Genomic DNA, 16,049 nt, shown 5'->3' with positions numbered 1-16,049 from the left:
TGTGCGCATCAACGAAAACTGCTGGCAGGGAATATCAAACTTGAATTGAAGGTTAGCCACAAGTACGCCCTTACCAACTAAACTAACTATCGTTAACAAATAAATATGGCAACTTAATTAGATTATAAGGGCTAGAGAAAATTTATACACGATTTCGGGTGAGGTCAGTGTAACCCTACACGTAACAAACTTAAGAAAGTTTGTGCATTTGCATCAAAGCTTTGCAGCTGTGCTAGACCTAGAGTTATTAGGGTACAAAAAAACGTTTGTACAAGTTAATAACAATATTTAAATACATCTTCACGACCTCAAGTGGTTTTAATCTTCTTAAACTCGTTTTGTTGTCTTGGATTTAGCTTGAATACTATAAACCATAGTATATATTGAAGAAATGTTGAATGAAGAGATTTTTACCCACCTGAATATTTTTGTGTCTAAATGAAGGTAGAAGATACAAATTTAACTAAGAGCGAGCACAAATCAAGTTGATTTGTTAAACTTGCTACAAAAACCCGAATTTTGTTGCTCTTTTCTCTAATACTTTCTTTACTTGTTATATTAATAATTTGAACACACATTCATACTAACAAAGATTTGCAACTCAACATGGTTTTAGACAAGCAAAAATAAGAGAAGTGACATTTAAAAATTCAATAAACATTTTGTAATACGTTAACAAAGAATAATACTAAAAGTTTCAAATAATAAGGTTGAGAGGGGGTAAGTGCTCCGTGGCCCTGCGCTCCCTTTTATCCCTAATGTTTGTCCAATATATTGAGTTATTCTGCCACTTAATACTACAGTCTAGTGATATTCTTCTTCACTTGTAAGTGAGAGTTCTTAGGTTGAATTCTCGCTAAAGGCAAATTTGAACCACATTATTGTTAGCCTATTGTGAGACTAAGTCCACCTCCTTCTCTTTAGTGTAAATATTATTGATTTTTATATATACATATACATTTTTATATGTATATATATATATATTTAGTTATCCAATTGAAATTAATTTTTAACATTGTTAGACACATTAATCCGGTCATTAATGCAATGGAAGTTTAGGCATATGCCATATACGATTTTGCAATTCACATGCGCAGGACGGATAAGAGATTTTTAGTACGTCAGAAACACGGTCCGATATTTAAATTTAATAATATTATTGGTCGGAAACACGGCTCCATGAAACAATAAACGCACAAGCGGTGATAATCTGGTGTAGAAGCAGTGTAAGTCATAAGTGCTGGGCTCGCCAATTAGGCCCACTAACTGTGCAGAATTTATTTATCCCTGCTGCACTGGATTAGGTATTAGGTATTAGGTAAAGTCATAAGTATTGTGGGCCTCCCGCTTTTATTGTCCTTTATTTTACTTCCGTACAATTTTATTTCATTGTTATTTTTTCGAATACAAGGGAGGGACTTGGACTAAGTAAGACAACGAGTCACATATAATAATTTTTTTTTGAGGATACAAAACGTTGTCGGCAATGGTTCTCAAGTGTACGGGTGATTGTAATTCTCCGTGATGTTAAGTGTATCGAAATATTAATAAGATAAACAAAGATGATAGAAGTGCTTTTTTAAATTTCATTTGTTTATTTTACGGTGTATAAAATAAAACATAATAATTATAAAATTTTCAGTATGTATGATTTGACTCCTCACATGTTACGTCATTTCATTTCATCTTTTAAATTATAATTTGGAACACGTGCAAAAATGATTCATTAAAACGACTGAAATAAAAGTTGTTGCAAAATATAGATGAGTAAGGACAATGATATTTTGTATTAAAGGCTTATGAATCACGTGATAATGTAATGACAATTGCTTAGATCTGCATTCAAGTGGGAAGATCACACTAACAAGAGATTTTTCAGTGTGTTGAGATCACGATTCGGTATACCAAGTGTCATAATACAAATGGTTGAATACTTGAAAAAAAAAATTTAACACTTTTATTATGATACTTAATATACCGATGCGTGTTCTCAGCACAATAAAAAATTTCTTCACAATAACTTGTGGTTGTGAAAGGTAGAAGTCTCTATTATAGCATTTAAAGTGGGACAATGGGGTTAGAAATCTGTCACATTGACAAAATTTAAGACCGTTTCATTTTCACATATAGATGTGGATGAGAAGAGGAGAATAGAGCCCCATTTTTCGCTCTTTTCTTTCATGAAAATGTATCCAAATTTATCATTTACAAATACAACTTGTTTAACCATGTATAGTATATCTTATCGTAGCTAATTATTTGTGTTAAACAATTACTATGCAGTGGTCTAATTATTGGTGACAAATTTCAGACCCGTATTTTATATGGTACATCAAGGAGAGGTTAAAATGCTATAGTGAGTCTTCTTGACCCGCAAAAATGTGAACTATCGTGATAAAGCCACCAACTAGTCATTTTTAAAGAAAATATATTTGTGTTAACCATGTATGAATTGTCAATATTGTTCGTTAAACATTCATTGATTTGAGCAATAAATCCATAATTGAACGGACAAATAGTAATTAAACCATTTACCGTAAACTCTTTCCTTGATTATACTATTTTTTTTGTTATACTCCCCTTATATTTTGCAATGCCTTCAATCATGTGAAGGTAATCAAGTGATTGATTGTCTTGGTGGTTAAAATCTTCTCTTTAATTTACTGTGCCCGAATTCAAATCCTTCCCTTTTTTCTTAATTCAGCGAGCCGTTTAACATTATTTTTTGTTGGGCTAAATATATTTGACACCATCAATGTTAGAAGCCATTTTTAAAATGAGTCACAAAGTTTTAATTTTTGCACAATACACCCCATCCTTTTGAAAGTTTTCAAATTTAGACCCCTTATTAGGATGATTGTATGGTCAATTATAAACAATCAAAGCATGCCCCACCCTCCAAACCCACTAACCAGACCACACAAAACTTCTCCTGCCCGGATTCAAATTTGAAGTTGGGTGTAGGTCGAACCTATCCAAATTGTACATCACCACACCATACAATGATCAAATTGGTGATCTCTATTAATTAAACAAAGGAAATGGTGATATGGGTCAGGCCCGTTTGTTCCAAATTACCGGGCTAGCCCAATCTGCTATGATAGCCATGTTGGGTTGGGCCTGCGCAAGAATGAATTTGCTGTAGTAAATGATTTTGTTTTGGAGGGTGAGAAATAATAATTTTATTTGTTTAATACCAATCAGGTTAATCATTTCTGATATTTGTTGTTAATCAGCAAAAGAGAACAGAATTACATAATTCATTAATGGGAGACAATATAACAAAAACAAGTGTAATTTTTCAATGTGACAAAAATATTAGTTCTCAATTTATTCGAAAAAAAAAATTAATTAAATATTAGTTCTCAATTCATTAATGGGGAAGAAATGGTATACTAAGTATCATAATATAAGTAGTTGGATACTCGGAAAAAAAAATTCAACCACTTGTCTTATAACATTTGGTATACCAAACCGGTTTCCGACACTACAAAATTTCTCCAAGAACAACAATGCAAGCAACAAATTAAATACTTGATTAACATAAGAAAACTTAATTTAGGTGTTTTTTTTTCAACTCTGCATTATTTGCACATGAAATCATTTGAGCACACCCGAAATATCTCTCTAGGCACTCCTACTTCAGAAAGTCGATCTTTATCCGACGGATAGTAATGGGTCGTTTGACATACTTTGGGACCAAGGTAACCTTAATATTGTCGTCACCATCAGCACTATTGTCATCCTTCAAGTCTATTATCCCAAGTTGGAGGCTCGTTGTCACCGTCTTCTGTTTAGAGCATTATAAAAAAAAATGTCAAAATGTCCAAATCAGCAATAACAATATTAAAAGACAGCAGTAATGTTTTCAAACCGAGAAGTTAAATTTGATGTGGCATAACATGGAAATACATCTCTTCCCCTTGCTGCCAAATTTGACAATGCCTTAAAAAAAAAATTATTATTAAATATTTTGTATTGATTTAAAGCATTGCCTTTTTGTTTCTTTTCATATGCAATTTTTCATTATTTTTATACATTTTTATTCATATTATTTCATTTCCAATGCAAAAAAAATAAATATAAATTTTTGTTTTAGGTTGAAAATTTGGCATATAACCAAAAAAAAAATATATATATATATATATATATATATATATATATATATATATATTCAAAGTGTCTCATAAGCCTTCAAATTTAAATTTTAGGTTTGAAATTTAATATCTCTTTTGGAGATGATCTTATGCAGCAAATACACCAAGCTCCCAGCGTACTCGGCCTTATCGGGTCGACTTAGGGCGTCCTCCTCGTCGTTCACGTGAACGTCAAACTTCACGACGTCGTCCGCTATGAACTTGATCGCCTGAACGCCAGCACCTCCTCTTCCTCTTCCACCTTGGTCCTCGATTTTTGGCTGCGGTACAATCACGTTGATTACAGAGTCTAGAGTGATCGGGAACTTGCTGAGTTCAACGACCATGTTTGGAGAAATCTGGGCAGTGCCCGGAATCCCCTATGATTTCGCTCATCTTTGATCCTTCGTATATTCCTAGGCCTCTGATGTGGAGGTCTCCCTTTGCAAATGTAGTGGCTTGTATAATGATGCTTTGGATACGAAGGAAGTTTAGGTTACTTTTGACTCTATAATTTGTGTTTGTATCTCAAGTTAACAATGCCATACATGTTAGTAATGCATGTCAATAAGTTAACATATATAATACTATTTGATAAACTTGTGCAAATATTATATTTTTGAGGTTATTTGATAACCATTTTGTTTTTCGTTTTAAAAAAAAATTGAATATTGAAATTTTGTTTGATAATTACTTTCAATTTTCAGTGTAAAAAAATGAAAGCTGAAAACTATTTACTTGAGTTTTCGGAATATGACCTTGAGTTTTCACTTATCAATTTTTTTTTTAAAAAAAACCAAAAAACTGAAAACTAAAATCAGCTACCAAACAAAATTTTTAGCTTTCAAAAAACTAAAGATTGAAAATTAAAAAACAAAGTAGTTATCAAACAACCAATAACTTCTCTTTTGTACTCATGTCTCTTATGAATCGTTGTACGCTAATATTGGTTAAATTTTATGACCCTTTAAATGCAAAAGGGAGGATTCCAATTTTTATACACCTAGGAGCAAGCTTCGAGGATATGGGACAACAAGCTCGAAGGCCCCTAAAGGAGGATTGGGATTTTGAAAGAAGGAAATAAGGCCTCATGCGGCAGGCCGTATGTAACAATTCGTTCCGATTTTATCGGAAAGAATGAGGTATTTTCGTGAAATTTCACGTTGGCTAGATCTTTTTCTTTTGAAAATGGTTTTTGAATCTCAATTGGTGAGCCCAAGGGGCCCATCTCCTGATTTGTGTCCCCCGGCCTCTTCCTCTTCTCCCTCACTTTCCCTTATCGCTCCCTCTCGACTCCCTGCAACTCTCTCCTTCCCTCTTCCCCGAAAACACACACACAAAGAGCAACCATCACCACCACCCCTGGATTGTGATCTCGAAAACCCTAAGCCAAGGGAGTGGTCCACCGTGGCAGTCACGGTGCTTAATCCCCCGACGAACTTCGGTGACTATCGAGGATTTTTCGACGTAAGTAAGCTTCGAGACTCCTTTGATCTTCCTTCCTTGTAGTCTTCATTACTTGGTTAGTGATTAAAATGGCTTTGGTGAAGGTTTTAGCACGAAAAACAATGCATTTTCTAGAAATCTGGAAATTCCAGGCCGTGGTCATTTGGCCATCTTTCAGGGCCTTTTTCGGCCAACTTCAGCCACCACTCGGTCCCCATTTGGTATGAATCTCTTCTCCACATTCCTAACTACATTTTTTCGTTTGAATCACTCAATTTGGTTAAGTAATGAAGAAGTTACGGAACTTTGAAAATTCACCAAACCTTCGCCCAAAAACCGAGTTTTTTGATGAGCACTGCCCTTTTCGAGGCGTTTTCCGGCCAAACCATGGCGATTTGGCCAGCGTGCAGGGTATCAATCTCTTCATCTCGTCGAGTACTACAACTTTCATTTTTATTTCACTAACGAATAAGTTATGGGCGTTCGAAGTGGTGCCAAAAAACCAGCCAATTCATTGACCTGAAAATGGGTCAACTCGACCCAAGTTCTTTGAAACCAGCCCAAAACCCACGGGCCTCCAGCCCAACCCGTGATCCTTTTAAGCCCAAACCCAATTAATTACCCCAGACCCTTTTATCAACCCATTAACCTAGAAACCCAAAACCCTTTAGGCCTAAACCCCCTAACCCATTTACCTAAACCCAACCCAATTTCCTGATTCTATAACCTAACCCAAAACCCTAAGTGAACTAAGGCCCTTGAGCCGTATGAAGTATAGACCCAAGCTTAAAAACCCTAGGGCCCTTTGGCCCAAACCCTCCAACCTATCAGACGGAATATTCCTGGAATATTCTAAGGAATATTCTTGCAATATTTTCTTGTTGACTTTTTAGAAATTTAATCGAGAGCCTTCTTAGAGTAATTCGACGTCCTGAATCATTTCCGACATCCATTTTCTCAAATTCAATTGTTATAATATAGTTTTATTAATTGGAACCTTTATGTGCTTAGGGACAATTATTTGTGACGATTCTGTGTTCGCTAGTTTGCGTGGCTCATCGGCGGCTAAGTATCTGTGAATGAATCTCTTCAAAAAATGCATGTTTTAATAGTAGAAATGCATACATGAAAAACATGATTTAATGATTATGTTTTATGAAACGTTTTACGATATTACTGCTTATTAAGGTTAGTTTGAACTATTACTATTTTTCCTATAACCGATGTTCTTTATAGGATATTTGATGGATGACGATATAATATTTAGAACATGTTTCGAACACTTCTTTAGAGTATAGATAATGGATGACTTTATACTATGAAGATGTTTTTCAATTATATATATGTTCAATGGTTTTGTACTTACCTAGTGGTCCCTATTCCACTACGGGACGAGGGATAGATTCCGTCACGAGCGAGGGTACAATGTTGGCATAGGGCCTGAAGATGATTTTCCTCTGGCTATTAGTACAAGGAAGGGGAACTGGCACGGGGCCTGAATGTGATTTTCCTCTAGCATTTGGCACAGGGACGGGGAGCTGGCATGGGGGCCTGGAGGGATATTGGATATTCACTAATGATTACGATATATATGAGTTATGTTTTGAGACATTGCAAGGCATGCTAGGTTTCGGAAAACCTTTTTTTATCATGTTATATGAGTTTTCATAAAATTTGAAGGTTAGTATGTTGATACCTGTTTTACTATATATATATATATATATATATATATATATATATATATATCAATTTGGTCCACTCATATTTGTATTGCACCTCATTCAGGACTTAGAATCGAGGCATACAATCCCGGCGTCAAGGCACTTCCTCATCGGCATCTTCAAGTCCTCTCGGTGTAGGACCCATTCTTTTATTCATCCAATTTTATATTATTTCTTTTAGTATTCTAGTTAGTTGTATGCTCTGAACATGTTCCTTAAATGCATATTCATTATATTTAAATTTATAAGTCTTATGTATTCCTTTATTCTCAGCATTTGCATTCAATAAATGGTTTTCGTCACCCTCGGGTGTCAGCCAACACGTGCCTATCTTGGTGTTCGTGGAATATTGAGATCGGGACGTGTCACCGTATAAAGGATCGGATAGTATTAATAATACGGTAGGTACCAGTTGTTTGGTGCTCATCTAAACTACATATTAATAAAACTTGTTTGTCAACCAAAACTTCAGCAAATTACCACTTTAACCCGCTCACCAGAGCTGAACAAAAATAAAAAACATGGACAATTTAGTAATTACGCCTAACCCAAATTTTACTGTTTTTTTTATACTAACATCACAAGCATGTAAATATAGCATATCCTATTAAAAAATTAATAAATAAATAAATAAACTCCACTTTTCTCCTATTGCTCTTTCTACATTCCCCACGTTTTCCTACGTTTTCTCTTCCCTTTCTTTATTTGTCTTTTTCTTTTTTGAGTTGTCATCCGTGCTTATTAATGATAAGTCGTAAAATAAAAAACAAATTTAGTTACACACGTGGAGCGTGTGTGCCAATTGCTAGTTTGTACTAATGAAGGAGATAGGATCCTCGGATCTTGTAATCGTGTTATTTCATTGTACATTGTGCGGTCATAAATTATTTTAAAATATATTATTCAAAATTGAACATAAACAGTACCTGACGAAAATTGATCGCACGATGTACGATAAACGAATTCGATTAAAGAATTTCCAAGATCCTCATAAAGATGATCCGGCGAGGATCCTATCTCCTAATGAAGCACTAGATACACTAAACTAGTCCCACCATTTAGTGCCCCTCACACCCGCTTATCTATTCCCTCCAAAACCTCTGTATAATTAGTCGGGTCACAATTCATGCTCAGTTTCTCCAACTCTTTACTCTTGCACATTGTGAAATCCTCATCCAAGTATTCCTTCTCTCTCTTTCTCCCTCTCCACGTCTGATCAACATCAAGCACATACAAATAGAAAATTAGAGATGACAATAAACCCAGACCATGGTGTCCCTATTCAGATGTCCATGGTGGCAGATCAAACTAGAATCGGAGAGATGTTGGCTTTTTGTCCTAATGTTGGCAGTGGTTACGAGGAGGTTGAATTTCAAAAAATAACCCCTATCTGTACGTTTCAGATTTTGAATTTAACCAAACTTAGAGAGAGATATGCAGTAACTCACCTGTAAAAACAAGTTTCTGCTTGTTGAGTGAGCGAGACCTAGTATGTAATTGGAGGTTGCTCTCGGAAAATTTAGAGGTTTTGAATTGGAATTTTGAAGGAAATTGAAGATGGTTATGGTGGTGAAGAATCGACCGTGATCGAAAGCAAGTGGGTTTCTTCTAGATAACTACATATAGGATTTGGAAGAAATTGGGGCTTTTTTCATTTGCTTCTTATCATAAATTATAAAGAAAAAATTATGTAAATATGATAAAAATTCAATAGGTATTACTTTGGTTTTTTTTCCTTTTTTATCCGGTTTGGTACCAAGCACAATATAAATAAGGGAATTTTCATGAAAAACTCTTGGTACTGTTCATTTTAACGAAAAACCACATTTTTACTTATAAATAATACGGTCATTAGTCTGATACTATCAAATGAGACCTAAGGGAGTGGGCTAGAAAGATGGGAGGGAATCCATGGCTGAAAGCTTGGTTTTAACACTTTAGTTTCTTTAGGGGTAGTTTTATTCACACTCCTCTTTTTACATCTCACACACTCGTGTTAATTTTTTTCATTAATCGTTTTCAATTTATTCGAGTTGACAGACAAAAATTGAGATAAGTGTGTGAGAAATAAAAATAGGTATGTAAATAGTACCGCCCTCTCTTTATAACGTAAAAAATTAATATGTATAGTATACGTTATACATATATATAGCTTACGTTATAAAGCAAAAAATATGTACTGTCTAACTACCAAAACTTATGTACAACAAATCTGCAGTTAAATCGGTCTTAACTTGTGCTAGAAAAAAAAAGAGTTTTAACGAAAAACCCACAGTACTGTTTACTTTAACGAAAAACTACATTTTTACACTAAAAAGTCAATCATGATATTATTTACTTTACCCTTTATTTTGTCTTTATCATTAAAACTCAAAATTTTCAATTCTTTTTCATTAGTTTTTCTAAAAAACAAAAGAAAAAAGCCCACGCTACAGTAAAAGTGCCAAAAAAAACTAATTTCAAAACCTACCACCACGTTCAATCTTGATAATCTCCATGACTGATCACTCGATATTGGTTGAAATTCTTTGTCGACATCCTTGCAACCCGCCATTCAACGCATGCGCATGTCCAAACGCCTGTTCAGTGTTGTTTTTAATCTTTATTTTATTGAACGCTTTCTACGTCTCAAAAGTGATAACGAAAATCTCTTTCCACTTGCTACTGTAGTCTTCATTGATCCAACGAACATGAGGAAATTCTTTGCCTTGTCCGAGCAGCCTCTGGCGCCCAAAGCATGGAACTTCTCTTTGAGCTTCCTCCCTTGTTATCAAGGTCCTGTCAAGTCACAAGATTATGAACCAATTGTAGTAGTATATACTGCTTAGATTTTTGTTGGGCAACCATGTTTCGTGAATGTGATTACTACATTTGCAATCCATACTCTAAGAAGTGGGATGATCGTCCTCCCCCTCCTCAGTGTCACGAGGAAATACGAGTAGGATTCATCTATGAACCCTACAAAGGAAGGTGACGACTGAAGAAAAGAAGGAAGTTGTGGTAGTACCGGTAGTAAAACATTATTCCAGCTTCGTGTTGAGTATAGGTAGAAGGTTGTGCGGATTTTTTTTCTGAATGTCTAGGAGACTCATCCTTCCACTTCAAAGCGGAGATCTTCTCTTCTGAGACTCGTAAATGGACAACTACTGTTGTATTAAGCCCATGAAGCTTTTGTATTGATAGCTTGATCCTCGAAGCAGGGTTGCTTACAATGGAATGTTGCACTAGGGAAGCATGTACGACGGATTTATTATTGGGTCGGATCCCAACTTCATTAATAATAACACAACAAGCTCTAAAAGTAATAGCACTGGTGATACTAATATTAGTTCTCTTTATTGATAGATATGCCTAACGATGATCTGGTCACTCTCACTACAAGATTTGAATTCCTAGTGTGTGTAACAGAGCTGGAGGAGGTACGTGTCTGTGAATGTTCCAGTAACTTCATAATCGAGCGAATGATCTGAGTGTTTGGAGTTGAAGGATGATGATCAGATTGACAACTCTGCAGGGAAATGGTGTTTGCTAGCCAGCGCTTCCTTATCTAGAATGGTTATGCGAACAGTGCTCCGGAATCCAAAGCGGACGAGGACGTTGTCTACTTAAGCCTCGATCCCGACAAATTAGAACGCAAGGCCAGAATGAATGAGGAAATACGAATTAACTGCGATTGAGGAAATACGAATGAATGAACCACAGGAATAGTGCCACTCAAAAAAGAAGTTCATGTGTCAAACAATGATACTAGTTCCTATAGAAGAACGACTCTTTATCACTCCAGTGTTACGTTAGATTATAAGAAATATTCTCCTCGAATGGTAGTAATGTAAGTGGCTAGTAGGCTACACACACAATCCGGTGAGGCGTAAGACATAAATTGCTGGTTATTCTAAATTAGTTGTTTGCATGTGGCAGCCTATATGGATGAGGGTGCTTTTTTGTTCAATATCGTTGAGGTGTTATCTCAAGGGAAATATGTTAAGGATACTATGTTTTTAGACAATTTTATAGACTATATGATGTGACGGTTGATGTTGAATTTTTTTTAATGATTTAAAAAAGAAACCAACCATCAACCGCCACATCATATGGTCGACAAAATATAATTTAAATAGAAGGCCTTCCTATCTCAAAACCAACTGAAAATGAGGGTAGTGTTCCGTACCAACTTCTTACAAGTCATTGTATGATTTTTTTTAATTTTGATGCAAAGACGGTTCTTTCCATCATCATGCTGTGTCCTCACACTATTTTGCATGTAGCAAAATTTCAAGCCTATACGCATAGCCAATTTAATTGAATGAACTAATCATGTGTGGTCCTTGAACCTCACATGTTGTCCTCTTGATGAAAACCAGCTATGCTCTTTGTCGTCGGCCTCTCTCTCCTTCTCCCCTCCCCATCTGCCACCTCTTTTGTTTGATGTTGTTTATGAAAATTGGATTAAGAAGTTTCATTGTTAGTAGAAAAGTTAAGGGAAAATTTCTTCACATTCTGCAATTTTCTTGGTATTTGGAGGAATATCTGAGTTTGTTAGTTAGGTTTTTGAAATTGGTAGGATTAAGCTGTGTGGAAAATCTAGGCCTTGTGTTCTTGCATCCAAGATCTAGGAAAAATGAGATCGATCGAGACCTGTGGAAGGTAAATGTTTAAAGAGAGAGGAAGAGGCAGATAGGGGAGGAGAAAAAAAAATTGCGAGATATGAATCGAACGGTTAATCGTTGGCCAGAATCACCCATGGTCGTCGCAGGCGGGTTAATACTATAGCTCTTCTGATCAATACAATTCCTTATTCCTACTTATTTCTAGGATTAATGGTGATTATTAAACCTCTTGTTGGCCGCATCCTTTTTAGCTCTGAAATCCTCTCTTAATTGGGATTTATACTCCTATAAACATGAAATTTTTTCAACAAATAAAATAAGAACACGTTTACAAAGTAATACTTGTATTAAATGAATGTTTAGGGAATATTCTTTACAAGAAAAGAATTTTCTCTGATTTGATCTCCAATATTGAGTTTGATCTAAGGGTGAGCACTACTCTTGAACCAGATGTGATTTGGTCAAAGGTTGTCGAGACTTGATCTTGAACAAATCAGGACCACGAGTAGTGTGGTCGTGATCTTCAGGTTTGGTGTGGAGGAACTGGCATGTGTATTTGTTATACTTGTTAATCCTCGATGAGATTGACGAAGAACACGAATGTTTGGTGTTTGGTGTTTGCTTTGGCAAAAAAGCGTTATGGTTTTCTCCAAAGGCTTTTTATTTTATTTTTTTAATTTTTTTTGGTCAAAGTTTCTCCAAGGGCTTGGAATTGCTTCATTTCTCTGAAGTCTGTGTTTTGAAAATGAGCCTGGTATTTATAGGCAAGGGATTGAGTCTTCGTTTAGAAAACTCAATTTGAATCCTGTGATTTGTGGGATTGATTTTCTGATGTGCTTTAATTTGAGCAAATTATTTAATTTAGCTCATAATTTTTTATTTAGGAAATTAAACCCCAATTGATATAATTTGATCAAATTATATAGGATTAATTTGTTATCTTTTGCACTTGATTTGTTTTGTTTGACGGAGGTTGATGCTGACACGTGTCACTCTTATTAATTCATCTAGTTTTGATGAATCACTTGCAATGTGTGTAATTTATGGAGCCCATGGTGTGTGCATCGTAAGCTCTAGTGGATCAAAATTTAATTTATTGGTGAACATTTATTTCACTGAAATTTATATGTCTACAACTCCTTGAGAAAATCTTCTTCTTTGTGTTCTATTAATTCAATAGTTACTCACTGAAATTTACATGTCTACAACTCCTTCACAAAATCTTCTTCTTTGTGTTCTATTAATTCAATAGTTAATGACCTAGTTTTATTTCATTGTTTATCACGTGCTTGTTAAACCAACCAGTTCATAAAGGTCTCAAATTTTTCCACAGCCTCTCATTGTACTTTAAAGTTCTTCACTTCCTAATCCATCTTCATCTTTTATGTTGGTGTCTATGCTTATGTAATCAAATATGTGTCATATATATTGTGTCAGTTAACCAGCCACCATATATAGGTTGGTCAACAAGCACCTAAATCCTTTAGCACGTGTGTATTCATTTACGCTTAAGTTTTAGGTTTAAGTCTTGAATTTAATTAGTTTTCGCTCGATTGATCATATATCATTAAGTGCCCCATTCGGGTCATCCCTCTGTAACCAAAATTATCAAAAAGTTAAAAGACATATAATGAGACATTCACCGAATCAAATGCAGTTGGAGTATATATGAATCGCCTTTAGGAAAAAGAGAGAGAGGGACGAAAAGCAAATTAAAGCAACTTAAACACACTGAACATAAGGTTTATTCAGCAACAACCAACATAAATGATCTCCCACGGAAGCATGCACAGTGGTACATGCGTGGTCTTGATCGACGCATTACACATATACAATAACTTAAACTGGCACAAACAAGAAGTGAAAGTAATGAAGGATGGAAATGAAAGGCAGCAGAAACATCGCAGTGCTCTGATCAAAGCATGCATGCAATTTATTACTGGCAGCAAGAAAAGGGTAGCTAGGATACGTAGAAAGCATGCATGGAGACAGATCCAGTGGATCGAGAAGGCCGAGAAAAGAATCAGAGGAGGGGACAAAGAGAAAGCTCAATCTTGACATCACCAATGGTGATAGGCCCTTTCCCATACCTTGGCACGAAAGTCACAACCACGTGGCTGTCATCTTCAGCTTCCAAGTCCTGTAACAGATCCGTAATCCCTAATGTCATATTGGTCTTAATAGTGTAGCTGTGCCTTGTGGGGCGTGAACAAAGCTGCCAGCAAACTCAGAGTCGCAAGGCCCGCTCTCCATGTCTGCATCGTCATTGACATACACATCAAACTGCACAGCCTGGTTAACAGGGAACTCAATCCCTTCGATCAACAACACGTCTGCTTGTTTTTCCTTCTCGTTCGCGGGCCGCTTCAAAGGTTCTCTCTGCACTTTTCTTGTAGTCCAATTTCACCGGGAACTTGCGTTTGGCTTTGCCTTGTTTGACGACTTACGAGGTTTTGCCTTGTAATCATCTGTCATCCACGGAGTAGGAACATCTTGGTACTGGTACCCGAGCAAGTCTGTGTCGACAGATTGTTGGACGTTAACTCGGACGACTTGCTTGTTCTCGTTGTAGAATAGAAACTCGGCTTTCAGCCAGTCATCTTGGGGGATGTCCATGCCGTGTAATTTTTTTTTCCACGAGTACCACATGCGGTCTACGTTGGCATGGTGCGCGAAAAAGATGGGATCTCTAGCAGCAGAGTATAAGTTTCCCATGTCCTCTCCAACCCAATCGGGGTCGCCAGTCCAGTTGTGGACATCGTTGTGGGGAAGATACTCAATGTTTCCTGCACCGGGGCAAGGTTTGTCGCCTTTCCTGTAAGGTTGGCCAAAGAAATGGCACCAATCCCGACTAGTATAAGCAGAGAATACCTGCCGGTGCATAGTACAGAGGTTATCCTCTTTAATTTTAACGTCTGTTTTGCCGGAGTCGGTGCAATTGTAGTTTAGGTCCAACACAAATCCCGGCTTCCGGTGCTTGGCGTTTCGGTAGTGGTCGAAGAGTGGGGAACTACTGCGGCCCTCCTCGAAAATGCGAGGCAAGTACATGCCGTCTTTACCGTCCCAGTTCCAGAAGGGCAGAGCAAAATTTGGATCGATGTCCTCAATGAGATTGGCAAGGATTCTCTCATAAAAGTAGAGGTACCAGCGATGGAAGGGGTAAAAGAGCCACGAGGAGTGAACTTGTATTTCTTTCTTGGTGCCATCATTGCCAGCATAGTAATATGCACCCTCACAGTAGGCACAGTGGACTTGAGCTTGGTTCCAGAAGTTTCGTGGGTCGTCATCGGGGAGGTTCTTCATCCGCTGGATGGCCGTTCTGTATTTTTTTAAATATTTATCACAAACGAGATGTGCCGCTGGCCTGGTGCGGAGTGTTTGGACTTCGGGTAGCTCGAAATTGATGATTTCGGTTGACGGTGGACAACAATTAAGTCCTTTCAGCTTATCTTCGGTGGTCCGGACGCAAGTTTTTAGGTCGGGAGCGGGAATCGGAACAGCGGTGGCGAATGGGTTGGTCCCAAGGCCAAGACTGGTTGCCCCGTACAGACCTCCAGCTCCAAGACCAATCAGCATGTTTCTCCTGTCCAGTTTTCCATCGTCTTGGTTAATACCCTGTTCATCATCGCTCTTTCTTGCTTTGCATGGAGATCCATGCTTACCTTTTTCAACTAATGAACGATGTATTGGGAACAAAGGTCTAGGGAAACAAGTAAGGGAAGTTGAAGTATTAAAACAAATGGAAGAAGGGCGGTTAATAAGCGTAATGGCGGGTGCAAGTGGAAGAAATGAAGCCATGGCTTTATCAATTAGGTTTTTTCAGCTACATGCATATGTGCAGAAATGAAATCAAGTGTTCTCTTTATATAATGGCTGATCAAGGCATCGTATTTCCACACAGTACGTCGATCCGCTGACGTGCTTGTCGTAAATTTAATATTGAATGAGAGAAATGTTGCGAGTTATATGTGTAAATATTAATTAAATGTAAATAGTAGTCTTTTGTCTCACATCGATGTTGTGTGTATTTAATACCAGTTGTAACTCATATATATACTTCACTTTGGAGGTTATTGAATATACAAGAAATTCTCAAATATTGGAATATATGGGAGTCCCTATTAATTATGCATTACTTT

At 36.7% G+C, this 16,049-nt stretch overlaps 1 protein-coding gene and 1 pseudogene across 1 annotated transcript; both read right to left on the bottom strand.

Annotated features, from left to right (window-relative positions):
- Positions 1 to 3,637: 3,637 nt before the first annotated feature.
- On the bottom strand, positions 3,638 to 4,483 carry LOC137728564 (polyphenol oxidase, chloroplastic-like). The gene is made up of 2 exons (XM_068467315.1): positions 4,262 to 4,483; positions 3,638 to 3,790 (listed from the first exon to the last, which is right to left on the bottom strand). The coding sequence occupies exons 1-2, from the start codon at positions 4,481 to 4,483 to the stop codon at positions 3,638 to 3,640; spliced, it is 375 nt and encodes a 124-aa protein (XP_068323416.1).
- Positions 4,484 to 13,933: 9,450 nt separating this feature from the next.
- Positions 13,934 to 15,708, bottom strand: LOC137728563 (polyphenol oxidase I, chloroplastic-like; annotated as a pseudogene).
- Between the last annotated feature and the right edge of the window lie 341 nt (positions 15,709 to 16,049).

Source organism: Pyrus communis, chromosome 3 (genome assembly GCF_963583255.1).
Source record: "Pyrus communis chromosome 3, drPyrComm1.1, whole genome shotgun sequence".
Taxonomy (NCBI): Eukaryota; Viridiplantae; Streptophyta; class Magnoliopsida; order Rosales; family Rosaceae; genus Pyrus; species Pyrus communis.
The sequence above is the reverse complement of the archived record's forward strand: the minus strand, read 5'-3'. Positions and strand labels throughout refer to the sequence as shown.